The following is a 27,730-nucleotide window of genomic DNA, read 5'->3' as shown; positions in this document are numbered from 1 at the left end:
TTGTGAAAAATTATGGGTAAGTTTATATAGAAGACAATGGAAACACAACTTACGTTACCTTGGTTGTTTTTGTGAGGATGTTGCAGTACAAAACACATGTAGAAGTGTAAGATTACAGAAAATTTGAGATAAGAGTTTAGTGTTCCTTTGAGATAGCATCAGTTAGCACAGTATAGCCACACACTGTGTTTTGACATAGTGTTTCTGACAACATCTAGCAGTTTCCTTATACATTTATCTTGTCAGTTGCTCCAAAAAAGATAGACCTTATGATCATCATAGCATTGTGCTGTTTGGCCATTCTAATAGTGCAGAATCAAGGGTTTCTAGTTTGTATTTCTCAGTAATTGTCTACAAAATTCAAACCTAGTTATGCATGCAGACTCTTTGAAGGTTGCAGTGCAGCTGCACACAGCTATCTGTGATGTGAACACCACACTGGTTGGACAATCTTCAGTTTTGAATTTCTTTTTAGATGTAAAGATCTTTGTGTGGTACTTGAAGCAAATGCTGAAGCTCTTATTCTCCAGAGTGGAATACTCTCAATGTATTATGTACAAGCATGTAATTACTGATGTGTCTTACAGATGTGGAGTGTTTTGGAGTTTTTGTTGGGTTTTCTTCCTTGAAAGACTATCTGAAAAAAGTTTAGTAACAGTTATGGTAATGGTTGTGGATTTTTATCTTTCTGTATATGAGATATAGATGGAAACAGATTTGATCATATGGTGAACTTTATGGTAGCTAAAGCTGCTTTCTGACTTCCCTATTCTTTATTTTCTAGGCGGCAAACAGTAACAAGCACTCCTTGCTGGATTGAACTTCATCTGAATGGACCTCTACAGTGGTTGGACAAAGTATTGACTCAGATGGGCTCCCCTTCAGTACGCTGCTCCAGCATGTCGTAAAACTCCTTCCTCTGTTACCAGTGGGCTAAATATCAAGTCTAATCAACAGACTTAATATAACACCTCGTCTGCCATAGTATTTGTGTGTGGTCCCCATGAACTATTTACTGTCTAAAAAGGTTTTTAAAAAAGAAAAAAAAAAAAAACCCAGCACTTGAGGTCTCATCAATTAAAGCACCTTGTGGATTCTGTTTCCTATACTCTGCTACTAGATAAAAATTTAGTGTATAGAAATGCCTTCTTCAGAAAGAAGATGGGACTGTTCTCAAGACTCTTAATGGTGTTTTTACTGGGCATATAATTGAGTGTCCTAATGGTTTATCAATAACATGAATAACTAAGTATATGTACAGGTAATGTATCATGATCTCAAATATCACCATATTGTGCTGTTCTACATTTTAGTTCCCATAAATAGTTGCTTGGGTTTTTTGATTTGGGTAAATCTCTTATAAAATTCCAAGATACTACTCCCTTATTCTTTTATATTTTTTTATATAAGCAGTTTTTTGAGTTGTCCTAAATATAAAAAGCTCAACTTCTTGCTGCCTTCTTAAAGAAAAATAAAATACCTCAATTTCAAGGGAAAAAAATGTCTTGAGATTCATCTGTGAAATTTTATGACACTATCCACTTAATGGGGCCTAAATCCATTCATATTATAAATTCCAAGTATCCATCACACTTAGAATCTACTTTTCCCTACTCATCTGAGTTGATGAATCTGGTGCTGGCATTATTGCTGGCAATAGTATAATTTGGGACTTGTTTGTTTACCTTGAATCATTGAAGTCACTGGTTTTTTTCTCATGGAATAAGAATTTATTGTAGCATTGGATACTGGATTAAGTACACAAGGTTATTGGTTTACCCCTTACAAAAAATACCCCTGTATTTTTTCATTGAACAGATGTCACTAAAAATCGTGGGTTTTAGTTTTTGGAGCTAAGTACCTTGAAAAACTCTTTCCCAAGGTAAACTACTCTTTCATATAAGTTTTAAATAGATCATATAGGTTTTTAATAGATCTTCTTAATATATTTCAGTAACAGATTTTAAATTTCTGATCTGTGTGGCTTTGTATAGCTTACTTGCATACCAGATCATACACATTCATTATGTCATAATGGGTCTTGTTATTAAAAGTAGTTGCTTTTGCAAAACCTCTAGGAAAGTGGTTGCTGAGGTATGACCAGAAAGGAGGACTTCTAGGTTCTTTGTGACCGTGCATGTTATTGTGAACCCTTGGACACTACAGCTACACCATATTAAAAATATTCAGAAATATATTCTACAAATAAGTCTGGGTTGGGGATGGGTTGGGAAGCTATATAGAAGGGTTATTCTGACTTGAAAAATATATATCTTACTAACGAGCTTGTGATCTAGCTGTCTGTCATTCTTTTGTTATTGTGGCAGTAGCGGGATTGTCTTTGTTTTTCCCATTGTTTCATCCATTACACTAGTACTGTACTTTGTAAGTACAGCTAGTGATAGCTTTTAGAACAAAAATGGGGCCAGTGTTACAGCTTTTAATCTGTTAAGTAAATTGATAATAGAGATGGATAGTTTTATGCCATAATGACTAGGACACAGAAGCAATACCAAAAATCAAGCCTTGAAAAAGTGGGACAGACACCTTTCCAAAATTGGCAAAGAAGTTACCAATTTATGCTAGTTTTACTACTAGACTAATGTATTGGTAGAACTTGTGAACCTAAGAAATAAGCTTCATGTGTGTTGCATTTGCCTAATATGTGAGTACACTAATAAAACTTTTAATTCTCATGATGGTTGTTTTTTTTTATTAATTGCTGTCTGTATTTTCTGTTGAAGGTTAGGAGTCATTTTAACCCACCCAAATAAATGGCACAACTGTCCTGCATGTTGTGGCTGGAAAGGTATAGTGTAGATGTTAAAATCACTTCTCATACAGCTGTTGTGCAGGTTCTGAATTTATGTGTGTTTAGTGATACAGATTTCTACTCTCAATTAATTTTATTAAAGATGTTGCTTTTTCCTACTACAATCAAATTGCATCCTACTAGCTCAGATGATTACTTTCACCTGTGAAACAAATAAGAGCGACTTGTCTGGGTGAAAGACTTCCATTGCATTTATGAGCAGTTTGCATCTTGAATCAGTTGGATGACCTAATTCTGTAGTCCCCTTACTGTGGATTTCTGTATGTGTTCTTTCAGTTATGGCAATATTACTTTGCTTTGCCTTGAATATTGTAATTAATAACCTTGACCGTACCCTTTTTTTGGTGGGCACTTCCAAGTAGACAAGGACACCGCAGACATTATCTGTGGACCTGTGCTGCTGCCTGCATGCAAGGCCATCTCAGTCTATGTAGGTCATTTTTTTTAACTTCTGTTAGTACCACTAAGATATTGTGTCCTGTGATTGCTGTTTCAGCCACAGCTTAGTGGCACAAGGGAATTTATCTGCATTTGAAACATTTGCTTGCCTGTATTTCATTTAAATTCTTTTGTCAGTTCTTGAGTAACTTTACCTACTCCTGTTTCTTAATCCAGTGCCTTTCTGACTTATCCCACTGCTGTTCTGCTCTTCAAAATCTGACCAGTGCCTGCTCAAGCATCTTAATGCGGAATGCCTGTGGTATGTAAGGAATGTGATTTCATCCTTCTTCTGCCAAAGTACTGATGTCCAAAGTACATATGAAAAGTGAAATTTTTTTTCAGTGAGGCTGTTTTGTAAAATAAAATAGTTACCAAGCAGGGAGTACTCAAATGGAGATGCTTAAAGTATGGGCAGCCAGCTGCTTATCTGTATTGTCAAGCTGGAAAAACTCTGCATGTAATTGGTGCCTTAAGTTTGGACTGATTCTGTAACCCTGGATTCTGATCTCTCTCTTGTCACTAGCTCTGTCTGAGCTTGATTTTCATAGTATTGCCAAAGCCAAGTAATCAAAAATCAGATAGTTGGTGTAAAACCCAGGCCTAAAAATTATTTTTGAGTTGCCTTTTGGCAACTTGGGTACACTGAACTAACATTTAAGAACCCTTTTCCCTCCAAGGAAAAACCTGATTTCATTTTGATGTTGTTTCAGGGTTGAGGCTTTGAGAACAATGTCAAATGCCTGGACTTATGGCTTTAAATTGTGAGAATTGATAGTCAAGTATTTTCTCTGTGTATTTTCCCCTTACTTTAATGCATGCTTCCTATCTAGGTGGTAAGCTTTCTGCAACAGGAATTCTCTGCTGTTACTTTAGCATCTTGCAGAGTGCTTTCGCTTTCAGGTGCTGTTATATAAATCTAGAGCAGTGAGAGCTGTGGTGTTTTCCTGCTCTTATTCAGGACATTGTGCTTAATCAGAACTTAACCTCCTTGAGACTGATTGCAGGCAAGCAGCATAGTTTAATTTCAGACTACCTGTATAATCAGAACAGAAAGGCAAAGCCTGAATTTGGGGCTCTGAGTTGCTCTCTGGCAGAGAACCTAGGCTGTTGGCTGAGGTGCTTGATTTAAATGCATAAAGTAAGTAGGAATATCTGCCTGTCCTGGTTCTGGCCAGGAAAGGGTTAATTTTTGCAGTAGCCAGGAGGGGGCATGGCTAGCACACAGAGGTTATTCTTTACAACCTCATGTCATTTTCTGGGAACAGGGGAAGGGGTCCCTTTGGGGTCATGTAGTGTGGTGGGTGGGCAGGTATTGCCAGGCTCTGTGTGGTGAACAAATCCTGTGTGAATCATTCACCTCCCTCATACACTTTTGTTATTAATATTGTTCTTATTACTGTTTGTTTCCTTATTTCATTGCTGTTTCTAGTAAATTGTTCTTATCTCAACCCATGATCTTTACCTTTTGTGCTTCCAATTCTCCTCTCCAGCCTGCCACAGGGGAAAGGGGGGAGTGTTACCAGTGTGCGGTTTGGAGTGTTTCAGTGGGAACACTAAATTGGGGAATATCATTCCTAAACCATGACAGCCTTATTTGGCACCCAATTTGGGCCTCAAAGGGTTGAGATAACAACAGATCTTACCAGAGCAGGTTGGAACCAAATTTGATTTAAGCATTTGTTGTATTAGGTTCAGAACCACTGGTCACAATGTTGCTTGGTCTGTTCATGTGCTGTGGCACCTAACCCTGTATATATTCCCATATATACATATGCTCCTCGTGATGATTTTCAGAACAGGGAGAGGGATCAGGAGTGTTTTGTTGATGTACTGTGTGATATCAGTTAATGACAGAACATCAAGGACAATGAGGGTCATTTGGGATGTGTCTTCAGTGCTTCCCTTCTGCCCTTCCCTTGTGTGCTACTTCTAGGAGTCCTTTAATAATTGTACCCAGCCTGTGGGGGGAAACAGGGGATGATGAATTTCCCCAGCCTTTCATCCCCTTTTTGTCCTTCAGGTCTGTTACAACAGGTTTTGAGAATTTTGAATTCCCTTTGGGTGTTAAGGAAAGCATGTTCTTGTTGCTATGTCTGCCAGGTCTCCTCAGTGATGTCCACACCATGTTTAGAGTTACAAGAGATTTTTAGGAGGGTCTTTCAGAGATCTGCCCCGAGGGTGGATAATCATGAGCGACATGGAAGGTGGGAGAAAATCAGCCAGCTTTTGAAGGACTATTCTGCTCCAGTGGTTTGGAAGTTCACCCCTGAACAACTACAGGACCCTGATAAAGTGGCAGTATATTGGAAAGAAAAATGCTGTGGCAGTTCTAGAGAGGCGTAAAGTTATGCAAGATGCTAGGCCCTGGCTACTATTTATTGGACACTGCCCATTACTAGACAGCACCCTTGGGGGGGAGGCGGAGGAGAAAAGCAGACCAACAGGCATTATGGCCACTCAAACTGTAGCTGAACCAGAGGAACAACCTGTGCTGGTAGCAGTTGCCCCTGTACAGAAGAAGAAAGCTAAGAAAAAATCAGTTCTTTTAAGGATGAAGTAGAGCCCTCACAGCAGGAGGAAGAGGTAATCCCTATTCCTGGGTAAGCTGCGAGGTATGCAAAAAAATGTCAATTGCCAATTGGGTGAGCCCCTGGTGATCTGGTTGCTCTGATGCTGGAATGTCATGGCCCACAATATGAAACTAGATGGTAGTGAAGCCAAGCAACTGGAATCCCTGTCCCAGGATGTGGGCATTGACCAGGAGATTGTGAAAAGAATAGAAACTCAGCCTCTGGAGGCAACTCCTGTCTAGCTTGAGGGAAAGATATCTTTTCAAGGATGATCTAGTAGTGCACTAAGACAGGTGGAATGTCACTGTCGGACACGAAATGATTCACGCGGACGCAGCTCGAAGTGTGGTGAAAGAAGAAGTGAAGTTTATTTGTTCTTTCAGTATTTATAGGTTTTTGACAATGACCAGGGATTGGATAGTCAGGTTACCACCTTCCCAACCACATTGGCCATGAGAGACGTCCATCAAAAGGCATATCTTTAATGGAATGTATAAACATCTATGTTTATAGTTACTTTCCTGGGAAAGTGGCTAGAAATTATGAAAACAATATTGAAAGGCCTGATTTTCAGGGTGACAGTGGAACACCATGGAGCAAAGTATCTGGCACCTGAGAGAATTAGCTGTGCTGGAGGTACTCTTTAAGGATTCAAATAATGAGTAATCCCCTATAAATCCAGATATGGTCAAGTGTACAGAAACTATGCAGTGGTAGTTCCTATGGAGAGTGCCATTGCCGTGCATCAACTCATTAGCATTGATGTCTGTCTCAGTTTTAGAAGACAGGTGTCTGCTAGGGAGGGCAGGAACCTCCCTTGGAATGAAAGAATGTAGACCCCCTCCCTCTGAATTATTATAATTCTGAAATCAAGGGGCTTTCAGGCAGAGATCTGGGGATAGGAATAACAGTTCTTTACTAGTATAACCAGGCAAACAAACAACAATAACTACAGCATTAGCAAGGAAACAGAACCAGGGGCCCCGTGACAGCTTTCTCGGTTGAGACGGGAAGGGATGGAGGAGAGGCTTTGTTTCACAAACCCCCTCGGGCAGGCAGTCCCGGTGCTCCTGCAGGGCTCTGAGGAACAGTTGGCTGGAACAGCAGGGATGAGCTGAGATCTCGGGCTGGTGGCTGAGGTGTATCAGCAGCTCCGCGGCAGTGGCTGGCACTGCTGCACGTCCCGACAGGACAGGGGGTGCGAGGCCACCAACGAAGAGGGAAGAAGAAGCAGCAGGTCCGTCTGGGTGATTGCTAAATTCCCTTCTCCCCACTGCAACAGCTCCGTGCCCAAAGTGTCCTTCCCCGAAGCTGAAGAAAGCCTTTCAAACTGTCCGCACCCTCCTTTTTTCCTGCCCCCTTCTCCCTCTGGGCCTGGCTGAACTCTTTGTCTTCTGTCAAGCACCCACCAAGTACCCACAGTTAGGTTGTCCCCGCAACTAATGGGTAAAAATTCCACGGGCAAGCCAGAACTAAAAAAAAAGGACACCAAACCCCCAACATTATCCACCCTGAATTTTTTCCCATACCAAAATGTTACATCAAATATTAAACCTTTAAATTATACACAAACACACACTGCTTTAACTATATACATACGTACATGCAGATACAGATACAAGCACAGTGTCATGGGTAGTTCACCCTAAAACAAGGTCCCCTTGAGGTATGCACCGGGTCTCTCCATCCTTCTGCATCACTCACCAAGTGCAACCCGGTCCCTGTGCAAAGACAACCCCACAGATTGGATTGTCTTTGCTGGAGGCAGAATTAATCCAAACAGATTTTCCCAGCATACCTCTCATATGTGTAATTTCTCTCTCCTTGCCTCCTTTGGGCTCAATTTTCTGTGGATATAACTTTTCCCTAGTCTCTCAGCTTCCTTTAAGCTAAATTCCTCTGGGATCCTCCCTCGTGGGGATTCCCACTTATCTCAGTCCTTATGATTCGAAGAAAACTCCCGAGCTCGTTAGAATCTTGTTTCTTGTGTTTATTGAAGGATCCTTACAAAACTTAACAGGTCTCTCCAGGCTGGTTACAAGGTTAATCTTTGCAATTTGGCACATTTCTTTCTTCTGATGGTACAAAGAAGGCCTTGTGGCACACTTCGTGTCTGATGCACAAAATGGCCCCAAACTATGCAGTTCTTTTATCTTTATACCTATTTTTACCCAATTAACAATAGACACGTATATTATTTTTCTTAATGACCCAATGACCCATCACCTCTGTGATGCACTGTGGCATTTTCTATTCAATCACTTACTATTACCCAAAAACTTCTAGGAGAAGAACATGAAGAAGAAAGAAGAAGGGACAAGGGACAACACCCTAAATCTTCCATGTTGTCTCCTGTTCTCTAAACTAACTTTTTCACCCAGTGATTTAAAAAACTTTCTAATCTACACACCTACCTTTCTTATCTAACTTTAGCATTTGTTTTCATGTATCACCATGAAAACATACTCATGAATTTCATATTATATGAAATTCAGTGTTTCCTTGAATCTTAGAACTAAATATTAAAAACAAGGGCACACAGTCTGTATCTCAGACTCCAACACTCTGGAACCTTATCTCCATCTGTTGTTCTAAAGGTCTCAGATTGGGCAGGGCCTGCTCGGTTAGTGGAACCTCGGGTGTTCACTAACCATGTGGCTTCTGCTAAATTAATCTCCCAGTTCTTGAAACTCCCCCCTCCCAGTGCCTTCAAGCTGGTTTTAAGCAGGCCATTGCACCATTCAACTTTTCCAGCAGCAGGTGCATGGTAGGGGATATGGTACACCCACTCAATGCCATGTTCCTAGCCCAGGTGTTTATAAGGCTGTTCTTTAAATGAGTCCCATTGTCTGACTCAATCCTCTCAGGGGTACCATGCCTCCAAAGGACCTGCTTTTCAAGGCCCAGGATGGTGTTCCGGTCAGTGGCATGAGGCACAGGGTAGGTTTCCAACCATCCTGTGGTGGCTTCTACCATCATGAGCACGTAGCGCTTGCCTTGGCAGGTTTGGGGCAGTGTGATGTAGTCAATCTGCCAGGCTTCCCCATACCTATACTTGGGCCAATGCCCACCATACCATAGTGGCTTCAGCCGCTTGGCCTGCTTGATCGTGGCACACGTCTCACAGTCATGAATGACTGAGAAATGCTGTCCATGGATAGGTCCACCCCTCGGTCTCGTGCCCACTTATAGGTGGCATCTCTACCCTGATGACCTGAGGCGTCATGGGCCCATCGAGCTAGAAACAACTCTCCCTTGTGTTGCAATTGAAGTCTATCTTTGACACTTCTATCTTTGCAGCCTGATCCACCTGCTCATTGTTTCGGTGCTCTTCATTAGCCCTACTCTTGGGGACATGGGCATCTACATGACGGACCCTCACAGACAGTTTCTCTACTCTGGTGGCGATGTCTTTCCACTCATCAGCAGCCCAGATTAGTTTTCTCCTACGCTGCCAATTGGCCCTTTTCCACCTTTCCAGCCATCTCCACAGAGCATTGGCTACCATCCATGAATCAGTGTAGAGGTAGAGCTTTGTCTACTTCTCTCTTTCAGCAATGTCCAGGGCCAGTTGAACAGCTTTGAGTTCTGCAAGTTGGCTTGATCCACCCTCTCCTTCAGTAGCTTCTGCAACCTGTCGTGTGGAGCTCCATATGGCTGCTTTCCACTTCCGGTTCATCCCTACGATGCGACAGGAACCATCAATAAACAGAGCATAGAATGTTTCTTCTGCTGGCAGTTGGTTGTACGGTGGAGCTTCTTCAGCTCATGTCACTTGTTCCTGCTCCTCTTCATCAGTGAGACCAAAGTTTCCACCTTCCAGCCATTTTGTAATTATCTCCAAAATCCCAGGGCGATTTGGGTTTCCAATACAGGCGCGCTGCGTGATGAGGGCAATCCACTTGCTCCATGTAGCGTCGGTGGCGTGGTGGGTAGCAGAAACCTTTCCTTTAAACATTCAGCCCAGCACTGGTAGTCAGGGTGCCAGGAGGAGTTGTGCTTCTGTGCCAATCACTTCTGAGGCAGCTTGAACTCCTTCATAGGCAGCTAAGATTTCCTTCTCTGTGGGAGTGTAATTGGCTTCGGACCCTCTGCAGCTTCGGCTCCAGAATCCCAGTGGTCGGCCTTGAGTCTCTCCAGGCACTTTCTGCCAAAGACTCCAGGACAAGCCATTGTTCCCGGCTGCAGAGTAGAGTACGTTCTTCACATCTGGTCCTGTCCTGACTGGGCCAAGGGCTACTGCATGAGCGATCTCCTGCTTGATTTGGGCAAAGGCTTATTGCTGTTCAGGGCCCCAGTGGAAATCATTCTTTTTTTGGGTAACCAGGTAGAGAGGGCTCACGATCTGGCTGTACTCAGGAATGTGTATCCTCCAAAAACCTATGGCACCTAGGAAAGCTTGAGTTTCCTTCTTGCTGGTCGGTGGAGACATTGCAGTGATCTTATTGACCACCTTGGTGGGAATCTGATGCCGTCCGTCTTGCCACTTTACCCCCAGGAACTGGATCTCACGAGCAGGTCCTTTGACTTTGTTCTTCTTGATGGCGAAGCCGGCTTCTAGCAGAATCTGGATGATCTTTTCTCTCCTTTCTCAAATACTTCAACTGCCGTGTTCCCCCACACAATGATGTCATCAATGTACTCCAGATGTTCTGGAGCTTCACCCTTTTCCAGGGCAGCCTGGATCAGTCCATGGCAGATGGTGGGGCTGTGCTTCCACCCCTGGGGCAGTCGGTTCCAAGTGTACTGCACTCCCCTCCACGTGAAGGCAAACTGAGGCCTGCATTCTGCTGCCAGGGGAATGGAGAAAAATGCATTATCAATGTCAATAGTGGTGTACCACTTCGCTGCCTTGGACTCCAGCTCGTACTGGAGCTCCAGCATGTCCGGCACAGCAGCGCTCAGCGGTGGAGTCACTTCATTCAATGCACGATAGTCCACAGTCAATCTCCATTCTCTGTCAAATTTGCACACAGGCCAAATGGGGCTGTTGAAGGGTGAGTGGGTTTTGCTGACTACCCCTTGACTCTCTAGTTCTTGGATCATCTTGTGGATGGGGATCACAGCATCTCGATTTGTCCTATAATGCCGGTGGTGCACCGTCGAGGTGGCAATTGGTACTCGTTGTTCTTCTACTTTCAGGAGTCCTACTGCAGATGGATTCTCCGATAGTCCAGGTAAGGTGTTCAGTTGCTTAATGTCCTCTGCCTCCACAGCAGCTATTCCAAAAGCCCACCTGAGTCCCTTTGGGTCTTTGTAATAGCCATTCTGAAGGAAGTCTATGCCCAGAATACACGGGGCCTCTGGGCCAGTCACAACGGGATGTTTCTGCCACTCTTTCCCAGTCAGGCTCACCTCGGCTTCCAACAGAGTCAATTGCTGTGATCCCCCCATCTCCCCAGCAATGGAAACAGGTTCTGCCCTCACATGTCCTGGTGGCATTAGGGTACACTGTGCACCAGTATCAACTAAAGCTTCATATTTTTGTGGCTCTGATGTGCCAGGCCATCAGATCTACACCGTCCAAAAGACCCGGTTTTCCCGTGCCTCTTCCTGGCTAGAGGCAGGGCCCCTCTAGCACTGGTCATCCTCTCCTCCCTGGGCATACATTCTGCAGGTTCCTTCAAGGGGCTCATCCTCTTTTCTGTAATATCTGTCAGTTTGGTCACGGGAGGTTGAGGCTACCTTCACTTTAGTGGAATTTTTCTGGTTAATGGTTCCCTCCCTGAGTTAACGCACTCGTGCTGCCAGGGCAGAAGTGGGTTTCCCATCCCACTTTCCCATGTCTTCCCCATGGTCACGTAGAAAGAACCACAGCTCAGCTCGTGGGGTGTACCCTCTCTCTCTAGCTGGGGGACGCTGGGCTTGGAGTTTTGGGCTTGTGACTCGCACTGGTGCCATATGGGAACTGCTCTTCCTCATCTCTTCCCTCATTTCCCTCATCGCCTCTTTGAGTTCCTTAATCACAGCAGAAACCTGGGCCTGCTGCGGGCCATGGACCATAGTGTCGAAATTTCTAAGCCTGGTGGCGACAGAACCCACTGTCTCTCGGTTGTTATCAGCGGCGTTAATCAGTGCAATATAGGTGGTATATTCACGTGGCCCTAGATTTGCCAGACTCCACAACATCTGCCCAGTGCACCTGACTTTGTCAGGGTCATTATCATGCTGTCCACCCCTCCCAAAAAGGACCTCTAATACCGCCACTTCTCTCAGCTGTTGGATCCCTTCCTCAATGGTTTTCCATCCCCTTCTATGATAGTGCTCTTCCATTCTCTCTCTGTGGACAAACCTCTCTCTTACACTCATTAAAAGCCGCTCCCAGAGGGAAAGGGGCCCTGGTTCCCTGACGAATACCTGATTCACACCTGGGTCCTGGGTCAAGGGTCCCACATTCCTTGCCTCACCACCATCCAGTTGCACGCCTGTACCCATAAGGTCCCAGACCCGAAGTAACCAGGTGGTATAAGCCTCACCCCCACCTCACAATGTCTTTTTGCAGATTACAGAGACTCTCATACATCAGGGACTCTGTAATGATTTCAACCTCTGGCTCCCCTGTGGGTTGTGAGGGCCCTCCTTTCTTATCTTTATTAACAGGGTGCTGTGATTTCATCTTAGACTTCCTCGTTTCCACAGGGGCAACTGCTGCTGGCTGTGACTGCCCTTGTGGTTCAGCTGGAACCTGGACGGTTGTAACGTTTGTGGGTTCCACTGCTGCACCATCAGACTGTCCCTCTTCGAGGCAGGGGGAGGGTTTCCCAGCAGCTGAGGAAATGCACTCCTTTAGCATCTGGCCCATCTCATGCATCTCCCTCACCAGAACCCCCACCCACTCTGGGTGGTTCATTTCTGAGGTGGGCCATGGGGCAGCAGCAGGCTCTGGAGCAGCACCCCCTGTCTCTGGGGCTGTGCCAGGTTCTGGAGCAGCACCCCCTGTGTCTGGGGCTGTGCCAGGTTCTGGAGTAGCACACCCTGTCTCTGGGGCTGTGCCAGGTTCTGGAGTAGCACCCCCTGTCTCTGGGGCTGTGCCAGGTTCTGAGGCAGCATCCCCAGTCAATTTCCCTTTGTCTCTGAATGCTAAGTAGAACAGGCCTATCAGCAACACCAGTCACTGTATGATGTCATTAGCATTCAGAGATGATTTTAACCCTTCGAAAACTGGTGGGGTAGGCCCAAGGAACTGGGTGAAAGGTTGGGAGGAAATTTCCCCAGCTGTTATTTTCTCCCAGTAGGTACCATTATTAAAGCAACCCCAAAACCATCCAGTTAGTGTGTGATAGCTCTGAATCCATGAGCCCGCCATCCAGAGGATGGTAAACATCCATGAATTCCTCACCTTATCAACCCACAAAACAAACTGGATAATAGCCACAGTAGCCTTAGTTATAGGACCCATATTTAGGTAAGGTGTAGCAAATGGGAGAAATATAGCCGTGACCACATGCCACCCAAACCTGGGTAAGCTAAACAACATGGTTCTACCTAACAAGGTTTCTAAATCCAGCACAGAAAAATTAGGTTATTTAAGAACTGTTATTCCTTTTTTGCCCTTTTTCGCTCAGTGCCCCACGGGTGGGTGCCAAAATCTGTCTTGGTTTTAGAAGACAGGTTTCTGCTGGGAGGGCAGGAACCTCCCTTGGAATGAAAGAATGTAGACCCCCTCCCTCTGAATTATTATAATTCTGAAATCAAGGGGGCTTTCAGGCAGAGATCTGGGGATAGGAATAACAGTTCTTTACTAGTATAACCAGGCAAACAAACAACAATAACTACAGCATTAGCAAGGAAACAGAACCAGGGGCCCCGTGACAGCTTTCTCGGTTGAGACGGGAAGGGATGGAGGAGAGGCTTTGTTTCACAAACCCCCTCGGGCAGGCAGTCCCGGTGCTCCTGCAGGGCTCTGAGGAACAGTTGGCTGGAACAGCAGGGATGAGCTGAGATCTCGGGCTGGTGGCTGAGGTGTATCAGCAGCTCCGCGGCAGTGGCTGGCACTGCTGCACGTCCCGACAGGACAGGGGGTGCGAGGCCACCAACGAAGAGGGAAGAAGAAGAAGCAGCTCTGTCTGTCTGGGTGTCGTGGTTTTAAACCAGTAACAAATAATTACTTATTTCTTGCTGTGAGATATGGATTAGAACAAGAGCAAAACAGGCTTAAAACTTAAAAAGGAATAAAAAAAGTTTATTAGCAAACTACAAAAATAAGAACACCAGAATAAACTTCCAGAAAACCCTTTTATCCCCCACTACTTGACCATTCCTTTGTACACGTATTAACATAGAGACAAAAAACCTTAGAACTTTGGTGGTTAAAAACAGTCCTAATTCTTGCTACAGTCTTTTCATCAGTCTTTGTAGAGAAACAGAAGTCTCCTGCTAATCTATGGAGTTTTTCACAAGAAAACTATTTCTGTTATAGTTTTCTATTGCCCTGATTCCAGCTGCCCGGAAATCTGTCATCAGATTTTCTCCTCCCATTTCACATCACTCTGAGGTGTGTATGGGCCATGAGTCTAGGGATGTCATTTTAAGGATGAGTTATTCAAAGGCAAAAGTTCTCTTCATCTGTCTCTGTGAGCTTCCCTGGAAACAGTTTTCTCATTGCCCTCATGGCCTCAAATCTTCGCTTCACTTTGTTCCAGCAACTCACTGTATTACAATTACTCTTTCTTTTGCTCAAAATCCACACTTTGAACACTCCATTCCTTCCAATATACTCTGTCATTAATTAAAGGAGTCTTTTTAAACTACTATTGTCCATCTCCATAGCTTTAACAGAAAGGTATTTCAGCTTGTAAAGCGTCTCCTTATTCTCTCTTCCCTATTTAAAACTTAACTCTTTTCCTCACTGTTTTTGGTGGTTTTATGATGTCTTCTTCATGTTGATTGTCTCTCTTTCTGTGTCTTTCTGGGAAAAAGGAGTAATCTGTACGTTTTATCCAGGTAGTAAAAGAATTAAAGTCTTAGAAAACTGCAAGAGTTCATGGTGTCAGGTTTCAGTCCAGCAGCAGAAACTGAAAACTAAGATAAGCTGGCCGGCTCTGTCTCCTTTCCCCCCCCCCCTTCGTCCTCTGCGGCCTTGTCCAGCCTTGAGGGGGGGGGAAGAGGAGGAGGCCAAGACAGAGCCTTGTTACCTTCTCAGAAGCCAGAAACAAAAGAGAACCAGAGTGCTCTGACTTTACATCTGAAGGAGGTGTTCACAAGTTGATCTCACTTTCTAATGGTCAAAACTGCTGCCAATTCCCAGAAATTACTGATAATTGGTCAGGAGGAAAGCCTCCCATCAGCCACCAGCAGTTTCAACTTCCTTAGCTCCCAAAGCTATCTTAAAGGTAAAGCCACCCCATGACACTGAGTGATGGCGAAATTCCCTTCTCCCCACTGCAACAGCTCCGTGCCCAAAGTGTCCTTCCCCGAAGCTGAAGAAAGCCCTCCAAACTGTCCCCACCCTCCTTTTTTCCTGCCCCCTTCCCTTCCTGGGCATGGCTGAACTCTTTGTCTTCTCTCAAGCGCTCACCAAGTACCCACAGTTAGGTTGTCTCCGCAACTAATGGGTAAAAGTTTTACAGGCAAGCCAAAACTAAAAAAAAAAAGACACCAAACCCCCAACAATGTCAATGAAAGAAAGAATAAAGAGTGGATAATTTGGTTACCAAACTCTGGCAATATGAAGAAAGTATCTCTTGCCCTATATGGGCCTGTGTCTCATCTGTGTAGACTGTCCAAGGACCTCCATCAATTTAAAGAGGACTACCAGCAATTTAAATAATTGTCCCATGCCCTACTAGTACAAACAAGAGTCTCTGCTATTGGGAGAAAGTGCTCCCCTGCTCAAGAGAAAGGGTACACACCACAAGGTCACTTGTGGTCTTACCTACATGGCCACATGTGGAGGCTAGCTTTGGAGCAGGCTGTAGGCCCATGGCCTGCCAGCCCTGCCTGAGAAGCTAGCCTGGGAATTTCATGGGAGGATTCAAAACAATCCTCAAAGACAGAAAACAGCCTGCAGGTGCTGTTTGTCTGTTCCCGTGTTTTCCTTGCAGGAGAAAGTCAGAGGGTGGTGAACACCACTGACCAATGATGGTAATGTAGCACTTTACTAACCAATAAGAGTTTCCTTTCTGTACTTTTGACGAACTAGTCTATATAACATGACTGTAGCAATAAACTAGAGATTCTCTCCTCTTCTGACTCCCCTGAGAGTCCGTGTCGTTCTTCCTGCCGTTCCCAATTAGAACGACAGCCACAGAGAGGACATGAGGAAGTGGAATGGAAAACCCACCTTTGCCCTAACAGCATGGGGATGTGAGTTGAGAGGAAGAACAAGCACTGCAAGAAATCCTTCAAGGATAAATGCTGCTTCAGTTTGCAGTGGGCAAGTCCTCAGACAGAAGAGGAGTATGTAGTGGTTTGACCTTGGCCAGGTGCCCACTAAGCCACTCTATCACTCCCTTTTCCAGTGGGACAGGGGAGGGAGAATAAGATGGAAAACAGCTAGGAGGTTTAGATAAAGCAGTTTACAAAAGCAAAGAAATAAACAAGCAAAAGTTTGCACACACATCGGCAAAGGGAAAAGTTAATCTCTACTTCCCATCAGCGAGTGATGTTCAGCCACTTCCCAGGAAGCGGGGCTTCAACACATGCAGCAGTTTCTCTGGAAGGCAAACATTGTAGAACAACAAATGCCTCCCCCATTCTTCCTCCCTCCCTTAGCTTTTATATCTGAGCTGACATCATATGGTATAGAATATCCTTTTGGTTAATTTGGGTCAGCTGGCCTGGTTGTGTCCCCTCCCAGAATCTCACCTACTCCCAGCCCCTTGATGGGGGGGGAAGGAATGTTAGAGGGATAACGCTGCTCAACAGTAGCTAAAACAATACCAATGCAAAGCACAGAACTGTGAGGGGTGCTAAGGAAAAATGAACTCTGTTTCAGTCAAACCCCATACAGAGGGCTGTCACTTGTGATCCTCTTGAAAGGACCTCCAGTTCATATTTACAAGAAGTGAGCAATGAGTACTATGACCAGGACTAAAGACCTCTGGCCAGGTGGACGAAACAGACAGTCAAATCTATTGGACTCTGTGGATCCAATGGCCTGGCATATCAGACCCACAGGAGTATAAGGCTTTAGTTGACACTGGTACACAATGTACCCTGATGCCATTGAGATATGTAGGGACAGAATCCATCTCTGTTTCTGGGATGATGGGGGTATCCCAACAGCTGACTGTACTGGAAGCTGAAGTGAGCCTGACTGGGAACGAATGGCAAAAACACCCCATTGTGACTTATCCAGAGCCCCCGTGCATCCTTGGCATAGATTACCTCAGGAAAGGGTATTTCAAGGGCTCAAAAAGACATCACTGGCCTTTTGAGATAGCTGCTGTGGAGACAGAGAAAATTAGACAACTGAATACCTTTCCTGGTCTCTCAGAGACCCTTCAGCTGTGGGACTGCTGAGGGTCAAAGAACAACAGGTACTTATTGCTATCACAACAGTGCACTGACAACAATATCACAACAACCAGGACTTTGTAACCCCCATCCGTGAGATGATTCATGAACTGGAGAGCCAGGGAGTGGTTAGCAAGACTCATTCACCCTTCAATAGCCCTATATGGCCAGTATGTAAGTCCAGTGGACTATCGTGGAGACTGACAGTGGACCATCATGGCCTGAACAAAGTCACCACCACTGAGTGCTGCTGTGCCAGACATGCTGGAAATTCAGTATGAACTGGAATCCAAGGCAGCAAAGTGGTGCCACCACTGACATTGCTAATGCATTTTTCTACACTCCTTTAGCAGCAGAGTGCAGGCCACAGTTTGCTTTTACCTGGAAGGGCGTCCAGTACACCTGGAACCGCCTGCCCCAGGGGTAGAAACACAGCCCCATGATTTGCCATGGAATGATCCAGACTGTACTGGAAAAGGGTGACACTTCAGAACACTTGCAATACATCGATGACATCATCGTATGGTGCAGCACAGCAGAGGAAGTCTTCAAGAAAGGGGAGAAGATAATCCAGATTGTCCTGAAGGCCATTTTTTCCATAAAGCAAAGTATAGTCAAGGGACCTGCCCAGGAAATTCAGTTTTTAGGAGTAAAATGGCAAGATGAATGTATTCAGATTCCAATAAATGTGGTCAACAAAATAGCAGCTATGTACCTACTGACCAGCAAGAAGGAAACACAGGCTTTTCTAAGCACTGTGGGTTTTTGGAGGATGCACATGGAGTGGTACATGACAAGTCACAGAAGCTATTGAGGGACAAGGAAGATTGAGTCAGGTTGCAGACTGATAGTCGTCCAGCTGGCTTTAGATATCTCTGAATTTAAAAAATGGCCAGCACTCTACCTCTGAACTGACTCATGGATGGTAGAAAATGCTCTGCGGGAGTGGCTAGACTGATGAAAAAAGACCAATTGGAAGTGCAGAGAGAAACCCATCTAGGCTGCTGAATTGTGGCAAGACATTGCTGCCCAGTTAGAGAATCTGGTTGTAAAAGTATGTCATGTAGATGCACATGTACCCAAGGGTCAGGCTACTAAATAACATCACAACAATGGACAGATGGATCATGCTGCCAAGATGTATTGTTTTTGCATGGCCTGGTTTTTGGCAGCAGGGGGGCTACAGGAGTGGCTTCTGTGACAAGCTCCTAGAAGCTTTTTCCATGTCCAGCAGAGCCAATCCCTGGTGGCTCCTAAGATGGATATACCACTGGTCAAGGCTGGACCAATTAGAAATAGTGGTAATGCCTCTGTGATAACATATTTGAGAAGAGAGATAAACAAAAAGTGGTGGCACAGTTTTAATTCCAACCAGAGAAGAGCAGAGTGAGAACACGTGAGAAAAACAACATGCAGACACCAAGGTCAGTGAAGAAGGAGGGGGAGGAGGTGCTCCAGGCACAAGAGCCAAGATTCCTCTGCAGCCCATGGTGAAGCAGGCTGTCCCCCTGCAGCCCATGGAGGTCCATGGGGGATGCAAAGATCCACCTGCAGCCTGTGGAAGAGCCCCACGCTGGAGCAGGTGGATGCCTAGAGTAGGGTATGAGCTGGGGAAAGACCCATGGAGAGAGGGGCCCTGTTCCCATGCTGGAGCAGTGTCTTGGGGTGATTTTATGATAATTAGTCTATTCCCTTATCGTCTGTTTTATGCCCAAAAATGGTTGCTGTAACTTTAAGGTAGGTCCAGGAGGAGGCGGGAGCTTTGGGACTCCTTGGCAGTCTTTTTCAAAGCCTCACTCCCCAGGCATCCAGCGTGCTGTGCGGTTTGGGTTTTTTTCTTGGCTAGTTTGGGTTTTTTTGTTATCCCAGCCAGGAGGTTTTTTCTTTCCCCATCCTTGGAGAGGCTGCAGCATCAATCCTTCATCAGCTTTTCAAAGTGACCTGGATAATTTGATTTTGGTCTGAGATCAGAGAGAACAACCAGCAGAAAAGGCAAGGGGCCACTCTGTTTTGGCCCCACATCTCCAAAAAAGTCAAGCCATCAAGAGAAAGGACACCAAACCCACCTGCTTCATCTGCTGTGAAGAGGGGAGCAACACCAGAGATTAACTAGGTTCCCATCTGTTTGCTGGAGCTGCTGCATGAACCTTTTGGGTTTTTTCCCTGAGAAAGGACCCAGTGACATCTTTCTTGCCCCCCCAACATGGCAGGGGATTTTTGGTTTTTGGTTTTTTCCCCCTGGCATTTTGGTTTTTTGTTCCAATGGGGGGCGGGGGGGAAACGCAAGGTCTGACAGTTCAATATCAAGCATTTATTTACCTTTTACTGTGCTGTGTGTGCACTCGGTCAATAAATGGATGGGGGGTTTTTTTCACTTTTCTCCACTAGTATTCACTTATTGGTGTAAAGGGATTGCTGGAACCCTTTTTTTTTAGAGGAAACACTTATTCCAGAATGTTTTTCCAAACTTGTCTCTAAACCAAGACAAGCAGCCTGTCCTTGAAGGACTGTATCCTGTGGAAGAGTGACCTATGCTGCAGCAGTTTGATAGGTACTGTTGTCTGTGGGATGGACTCAGGCTGTAACAGTGTGCAGAGAGCTGTTGGTCATGAGATGGACTCACGTTGGAGAAATTCACAGAGAACTGTCTCACATGGGAGGGACCCCACAGTACAGCAGGGGAAACGACTTCTCTCCCTGAGAGCAGGAGAAACCACGAGTGATGAACTGACCATAACCTCCATTCCCTGTCTCCTTGCTCCACTAGGGGAGGAGGTAGAGCTGGGAAGGAGGGAGGGGTGGGGGAAGGTGCTTTAAGGGCTTATTTTACTTCTCCTTGTCCTGCTCTGATTTTGTTAGTAATAAATTCATTTCATAGCTCTAATTTGAGTCTGTTTTGCCCATTATGGTATTTGTTGAATAATCTCTCCCCGTCCTTATCTCAACCCATGAACCCTTTGTTAATTTTCTCTCCCTTGTCCAGCTGCAGAGGGGAGTGAGTGAGTGGCCTTTGTGGGTGCTTGGCATCTGGCAAGCATCAACCCACAACACAAGATTAAAGTGTCTCAGGTGAATCTGGACTGGCAACATAAGCATGAATTATTTCTGATTCAGTGGGCCCATGACTCCTCAGGTCATCAGGGAAGAGATGCAACAGATGTGCTCATGGTCAAGGAGGGGGGCTTAACCATGGAGACTATCTCCCAGGTTATCCATAACTGTGAATCATGCACTGTGATCAAGTAGGCCAAGTGGGTAAAGATTGTGTATGGTGGATGATGGTTGAAATATAAGTATGGGGAGGCCTGGCAGATAAATTACATCACACTCCCACAAACTCACCAAGGCAAGCACTACATGCTTAGAAACAACCCCTGGGTGGATGGAGATGTACCCTATGCCTCACACCACTGCCCAGAACACCATCTTGGGCCATGAAAAGCAAGTCCTGTGGCATTGTGGCACCCCCATAAAAATTGAGTTGGACAACAGGACTCATTTCAAAAATAGCCTCATAGACACCTGGGCCAGAGAGCATAGTATTGAGTGGTTGCATCATATTCCCTATCACATACTAGCCTCTAGGAAAGTTGAATGGTGCAATGGACTGTCAAAAACCACGCTGAAAGCAATTGGTGGTGGTATTTTCAAACATTGGACTCTACATTTAACAAAGGCCATCTAATTAGTTAACACTAGAGGCTCTACCAACCAAGCTGGCCCTGCCCAATCAAAACCTCCACATACTGTAGAAAGGGATAATGTTCCTCTGGTACATTATGAGGAATATGTTAAGGAAGACAGTTTGGATTAGTCCTGCCTCAAGCCAAGTCAAAACCAGCTGTGGGATTATTTTTGCTCAAGGACCTGTGTACACCTGGTGGGTAATCAAAGGGACAGGGAAACACTGTGTGCACCTTAATGGGTTTTGATTTTTTTGGTGAGAACAGTCAGCAATGTTGAATTGTGTGATATTGGTTTCTGAATGACACTGTCACTGTATGCCATAACTACCATGGACCATGAGAATGGACTGTTCCAGATACACCAGTTGTGAGCTCATGATGCAGTTTGCAACCATCTGACAGCACACCAGCCCTCCTTTCCATGAAGACATCTAGGGTAGATAGAACCTGTAGTCATGGACTAAATGAACCCAACAGACTTTTTGGAGGGATGGCAATTGACTATGGAAATTATACTCATGCTTGTATATGTGTATATATATATATGTATGTATGTGTGTATGTATATATATAGTTGGAAAGTGTAGGATCTGGGCATGATGTAGATAGTATAGAAAAAGGGGTGGATAATGTACTTGTTCCAGCCAGGACAAGGTTAATTTTTGCAGTAGCCAGGAGGGGGGCATGGCTAGGACCTGGAGTTTATTCTATACCACCACACTTCATTTTCCAGATGTAACTTTTCTCTAAAAAATCCTTTTTCTGTTTTTCTGATTATGCTGCATTTCTTCTGTATTTTTCTTTTTCTTCCTGGATTTCTCAGCCTCCTTTGGACTGAATTATTTTGGGATCCTCCCTCATGGGGAGCCCTGCTTATATCAGTTCTTATGATATGAAGAAAACTCCTGAGCTTGTTAGAATCTTGTTTCTCGTGTTTATTAAAAGGTCATCACAAAACTTGACAGGTCTCTCTAGGCTGGCTGCACAAGGTTAATTCTTTGTAATCTGGTACATTTCTTTCTTCTGATGGTACAACAAGGCTTTGTGGCCCACTTCGTGTCTGATGCACAAAATGCCCCTGAAATACACAGTTCTTTTATCTTTATACCTATTTTTACCCAATTAACAATACACATGTATATTATTTTTCTTAATAACCCAATGACCCATCACCTCTGTGCTTCACTGCAGCATTTTCTGTCCAATCACTTACTATTACCCAAAAACCTCTAGGAGAAGAACATGAAGAAGAAAGAAGGGACAAGAGACAACACTCTAAACCCTCCATCTTGTTTCTTGTTCTCTAACTTTTCACACAGTGATTTATAAAAGATTCTAATCTACATACACTTTTAGCTTTTTCTATCTAACTTTAACATTTGTTCTCATGTATCACCATGAAAACATGCTCATGAATTTCATGTTATATGAAATTCAGTGTTTTTCTGGATCTTAAAACTAAGTATTATAAACAAGGGCACACACTCTGTATCTCAGACTCCAACATCCGGACGCAGGAGAAGGGGTCCCTTCAAGGTTGCATAGCATGGCGGGCCATCAGGTGTTGCCAGGCTGTCTGGTGAGCAAATCACATGTGAATCATTTGCCTCCCTTGTACATCCTGTTATTAATATTGTTGCTGTTACCGTTCGTTTCCTTATGTCATTGCTGTTTTCAGTAAATTGTTCGTAACCTGTGATCTTCTCCTTTTGTGCTTCTAATTCTCCTCTTCATCCTGTCACAGGGTGGAAGCAGAGGGGGGAGTGAACAAGCAGCATTCTTTGGAGTGTTTTAGTGGGAACACTAAATTGGGGAATACCATTCCTAAATCAAAACTGCCTTGATGGGTTCTTGGGTGCTATCAAAGTAGTCAGTTTGGATGTTCAGGAATAGTAGCTTTAATTAACACAGTTAAAACTAGAAATCATAGCTACCATACTTTACTACGCCTTTGATTTTTGTGTGCCCAACTTGATTTTTCATGTTTAAGTGGGAGGGTGTGAAATTCAGAGGTTAATAATGTCAGGAAAATTAATCCATGAACACCAGAGGTTTATGTCCAAAAAGGAGACAGAGGAGTCCTTTTACTTTATTCAAATAAACGGAGAGGCCATGGGGCATTCCCCTGGGGTCTTTCAAATTTTTGGAGGGCTGTCTTGGTTCTAGAAGACAGGTGTCTGCTAGGGAGAGCAGGAGCTTCCCTTGGGATGAAAGAATGTAGACCCCCCTCCCTCCGAATTATTATAATTTTGAAATCAAGGGGGCTTTAGGCAGAGATCTGGGGATAGGAATAACAGTTCTTTACTAGTATAACCAGGCAAACAAACAACAATAACTACAACATTAACAAGAAAACAGAAACAGGGAGCCCCGTGACAGCTTTCTCGGCTGAGACGGGATGGAGGAGAGGCTTTGTTTTCACAAACCCCTCGGGCAGTCAGTCCCGGTGCTCCTGCAGGGCTCTGAGGAACAGTTGGCTGGAACAGCAGGAATGAGCTGAGATCCTGGGCTGGTGGATTAGGTGTATCAGCAGCTCCGCGGCGGTGGCTGGCACTGCCACACGTCCCGGCAGGACAGGGGGTGCGAGGACAACCAACAAAGAGGGAAGAAGAAGAAGCAGCTCTGTCTGTCTGGGTGTCGTGGTTTTAAACCAGTAACAAATAATTACTTATTTCTTGCTGTGAGATATGGATAAGGAGAAGAAGCAGCAGCTCCATCTGGGTGATGGCGAAGTTCCCTTCTCTCCCCCCGCAGCAGCTCCGCGACCCAGAAAACCAACGTCTCTCCCCGAAGCCGAAGAAAACCAGCCAAAAACTGTCCCCACCCTCCTTTCCTACCCCCCCCCCCCCCCCCGGCCCAGCCGCTCATTGTCCTTTGTCGAGCACCCCCTAAGTACCCACAGTTAGGTTGTCCCAGCAACTAATAGGTAAAAATTCCACGGGCAGGCCAGAACAACAAAAAAACGAAAAAAAATGGACACTTAACCCTCAACTTTATTCAAATAAACGGAGAGGCCATGGGGCATTCCCCTGGGGTCTTTCAAATTTTTTGAGGATGCAGCCTCATTTTTATCCTAATTTCCTGGCCGCATGTCTTTCTCTCTTTCCCCATTGGCTGAGGTACTTGAGAGGTACAGACTTCCTGGAATGCCTGATACCTAAGATTCCCCTCTAATGTATAACCCTCCCTTTTAATTTTTAATTCTTATGGAATTTATGGTGTTTCCCCAGTGTCCCTTTCATCTTTCACTCAATCAGTGGAATCCATCCCATTATTTCTTTTATCTCTCAGTGATAATTTCATCTTATCAGCAGATTCACAGCTTGTTTGTAAAGACAAACACGTCATTCCTCTCAATCCCTCCTCTTTTAATTTTTAATAATTGTCTTTACAAACTTTTGTTATCATTGACTTAATTTCTTGTTCCTGGGTCTTTTTTGGTTTTACAACTATTTGCAGTGACATCAATTTCTGTCTTTTTGTAGCCATCTCTGGGTCAGTAGGCATGGCTACTACCTGTACCCCTTTTGATCACATCTTGAATGAGTTGCAAGGGATCATGCATGGTAAGAAGATTAGAACACATGACAACACATAAGAGGAAAAAAAGCATTTGTTTAACCCATAGTCCACCAGGTAACCATGAAAACATGTCCCCTTCCCATCCTTTCCATGTTTGGACCGGTACACGAGGTAACTTTCTTATTCTTTTTGTTATTTGTTTCACCACTTTTCCATTGTCATCTATTTGCAAACAGCTGTTTGAGTCATTTCATTTGCCACACACTCCCCCTTCTTCTGCTAATAAATAGTCTAATATCATCCTGTGTTGAAATATTGCATTTCTCATCTGAGTAGACTGGTCAGCAAGAAGGTCAAGAGCTGTGGCTGTCTGGTTGATTATTATTTCAAAGACAGCTTGCAACCTAATTATCCAATTTAAATTATAAATGTGTTCTCTGGCACCTGATATTAATTCATTTGAGTTCCAAGTAGCTGGTCCATAGTGCTGTATGATTTGTTCAGGTGCTCATTCATCTTTGCCCCACCTTTGGGTGCTCCCTCCAGCCAGAGATGCATCAATTGACCGCTTTTCTCTAATTAGATCATCATATATGTTATAAATGCAAAGGCAAATTTGGGATAAACAGCAAAGAATAACAATGAGAGAAAAAAACCACAATAAAAATGGTCAGCGCAGCGCTGGGTGGACAGGGTCTACACCGGAGGTGTAGGGTTCCCAAATCCACGTCTGAGCGCTCTCAGGCTTGGGGTTTTATAGGGATTTTAAGTCCTCAGGCTAAAATTCCAAGCAGGCTCCATTCACCAAGTGTTCTTGATTGTTCGGTGAATGGATTTCCTGGCTTGGAAAAATAGACTTAACCAGTGTCCGGACAGAGTCTCCTCATATGTAAAGAGACTCTGTATGTATTTTAATTTTGGGTTATCAAGGCAGAAGTGGTGTGATCCGGGGTTGGTGCCGATGGAAATCTCGGCAGAGTCTTCCCTTTTGTTTCCAGTGATTGCATCTCCAACACTGGTCTGACAGGTGAGAGATTCAGGACTAGCGGTGGATACTTTTTCTGAGGCTCGTCTTTGTTGGCCTTGATTGTTTCCCAACCGAGATCTGCAGGGACGTTGGTCAGGTCCGGGGTTGGGTTCCTCCTCCGAGCTAGTCCTTTTGTTTTCTTGATGGCTCTCGTCCTGTCTATTTTCCGAGCTAATGTTCGTTATCTGGGTGTTGGCTGCAATCCTTTGCCTTTAGAGAAAAACTCCCGGCCAGGCTTGGAAAAAGGGTTTATGTACATCTTTGGATTTTTACTATTTCAACACATATACATCTTATTTATACCTTTACGAATTTTTATTTACAAATAATTTATTACAATATACTTTGACTCCTAACTGATTTCCCTGAACTTGTGGCAGCAGAAAGAACAATGGTCTAATATACCCTATATAACATATCCCTGACCAGTTTGGGGGTAGCCTGCGGTAAGCATATTGGCCACAAATCCAGTACTGCCCATTTAAAGCCCAAGTCCCATTGGCAAAGGGACCTTTCCAATTTTCATCATCAATTGGTGGGTCAAAATACAGCTTGCTTCTGGGGCCCAGTGGTGTCCCAACAATAGTTGCCTTGCCGTAAGAATCACAGTATTTGCATTTCCAAGCTCCCACATGAGGTTTCCACCTGCAGTTGCATCCCAGATAACATGTGTCCTACTTGTGAAATTATCTCAGGGGCAGCTTAAAAATAAGAGGTAAAAAAAACCTTATCCTTCCCCACTGCTTTACAGGCTTCAAAATCCTTTTGGTAATTATGGAAGGAACACCTTACCCAGCTACCATTAGTGAGCTTAACATGCGTTTGATTCCATCTGCCTCAATATCTGAAACAATCATAACGAGGGCATTTGGGGGTCCAACAATCTAAACCCAAAGATAAAAGTCCAGTCACAAATGCTTTTTCCCACATATATGCTTCCTGTTCTGTTTAGACAATATATGCCTCTTTCAGAAGAATTAAGCTTCCATGGACTTCCTTCTTTGTCCCAAAATCCTGTTCCATTATGGACTTCACTCAGGTTGCTAACCCACTATTTAGGTTCGACTGGGCTGGCCACCCATGGCCAGTTTTCAGATCCCCCTGGCCCTCTGCAGACCCAACAACTGCTAAGGTTAAAGGTTTTTGCTAGTTCTTCTTCTAAGGTTAAAAAATTCTTTTCCCACTTTAGACCCCAACCTAACTGACAATATAATGGTAAGATTATTAAGAGAAACATTCTAATAGTGTAATAATCTAATTTCCTAACCTAATTTTCACTTTCACGCTGTCTTTCGTACCACCTGTGGTGAGTGAAGGCACAGAAACAGCTTAGCATAAAGAAAGCAATGACAGCGAGGATTTCCCCTAATGATTGGAGATCCGAGAGAAGGGATGCCTGTCGCTGTTGAACATGAAGTAGAAGTGGATTCATTCACCTCACACACCAGAACGAGATGCTAAGGAAAAAGCTTTATTATCCGAACTTTTCAGCTTTTTATAGGGTATTACGCCTCAGGTTTAACATGATTGGTAAAGGGAACACCACCTCTCTGTCCCATTGGTGGGACAAGAGAAAACACACTAACCACAGCTGTACAGAACTGTTTTGAGAACATGAGATTATTTACAATAATAGTCCTTGAGCGAGAGATGCTCTCAAGAGACTTTCCCTTGGAAACAGATCAGCCACTGAGAGGCTGTAATTCTCTCAGACTCCGAAAAATCAGGTCCACATCTCACCCTTTTTTTATATTAAAAAAAGAAAAAATGAACAAGATGTTTAACGCCTGCTTGTAGAGGGACCATCTGAGTGATCACTCGCATCTTCTGCATCTGTGTCATCACTCGAAGGTTCCTCCACTTGATGACCTTCCTCCTGGTCACAGCCTGTGGTTTGCCTGTTGGCTCAGTTCTGCCTTTGGGATTGCAGGTCAGGGCAGACACACTTTGTAGGTACCCAGTGCACCCCAGTATCTGTGGATACACATGCATACCCACGACTTGAAGCGATAAGTTTGAACGGGCTCTCCCACTGTTTGGTGGTTAAATTTCGCACCTGAACTTTCGCTCGGGGCTGATGTGTCTCACCTGAATCCTGTAAAGAAAGGTGATGGTTCAAGACGACCGGGTTATTTGAATTCTGCAGCACCATGAGGTGATTTATCATGTACAAAGCTTTTGCTAATTGACTTTG

The 27,730-nt window shown here is 44.4% G+C and overlaps 2 protein-coding genes across 3 annotated transcripts in view; one reads left to right on the top strand and one right to left on the bottom strand.

The window, feature by feature from the left end:
* The window catches only part of LOC131592502 (mothers against decapentaplegic homolog 2-like), a 102,157-nt gene extending 101,072 nt beyond the window's left edge, over positions 1-1,085 (top strand). For both annotated transcript variants that reach the window (XM_058864052.1, XM_058864053.1), the window contains one exon: positions 785-1,085. In XM_058864052.1, the coding sequence (XP_058720035.1) occupies positions 785-908 (124 nt within the window). In that variant the 3' untranslated portion in view covers positions 909-1,085. The remainder of the gene's footprint in view (positions 1-784) is intronic.
* Positions 1-27,730, bottom strand: part of LOC131592506 (skin secretory protein xP2-like) — a 120,779-nt gene that overhangs the window by 79,997 nt on the left and 13,052 nt on the right. The window lies entirely within an intron of this gene.

Source organism: Poecile atricapillus, chromosome W (genome assembly GCF_030490865.1).
Source record: "Poecile atricapillus isolate bPoeAtr1 chromosome W, bPoeAtr1.hap1, whole genome shotgun sequence".
Classification (NCBI taxonomy): domain Eukaryota; kingdom Metazoa; phylum Chordata; class Aves; order Passeriformes; family Paridae; genus Poecile; species Poecile atricapillus.
The sequence above is the reverse complement of the archived record's forward strand: the minus strand, read 5'-3'. Positions and strand labels throughout refer to the sequence as shown.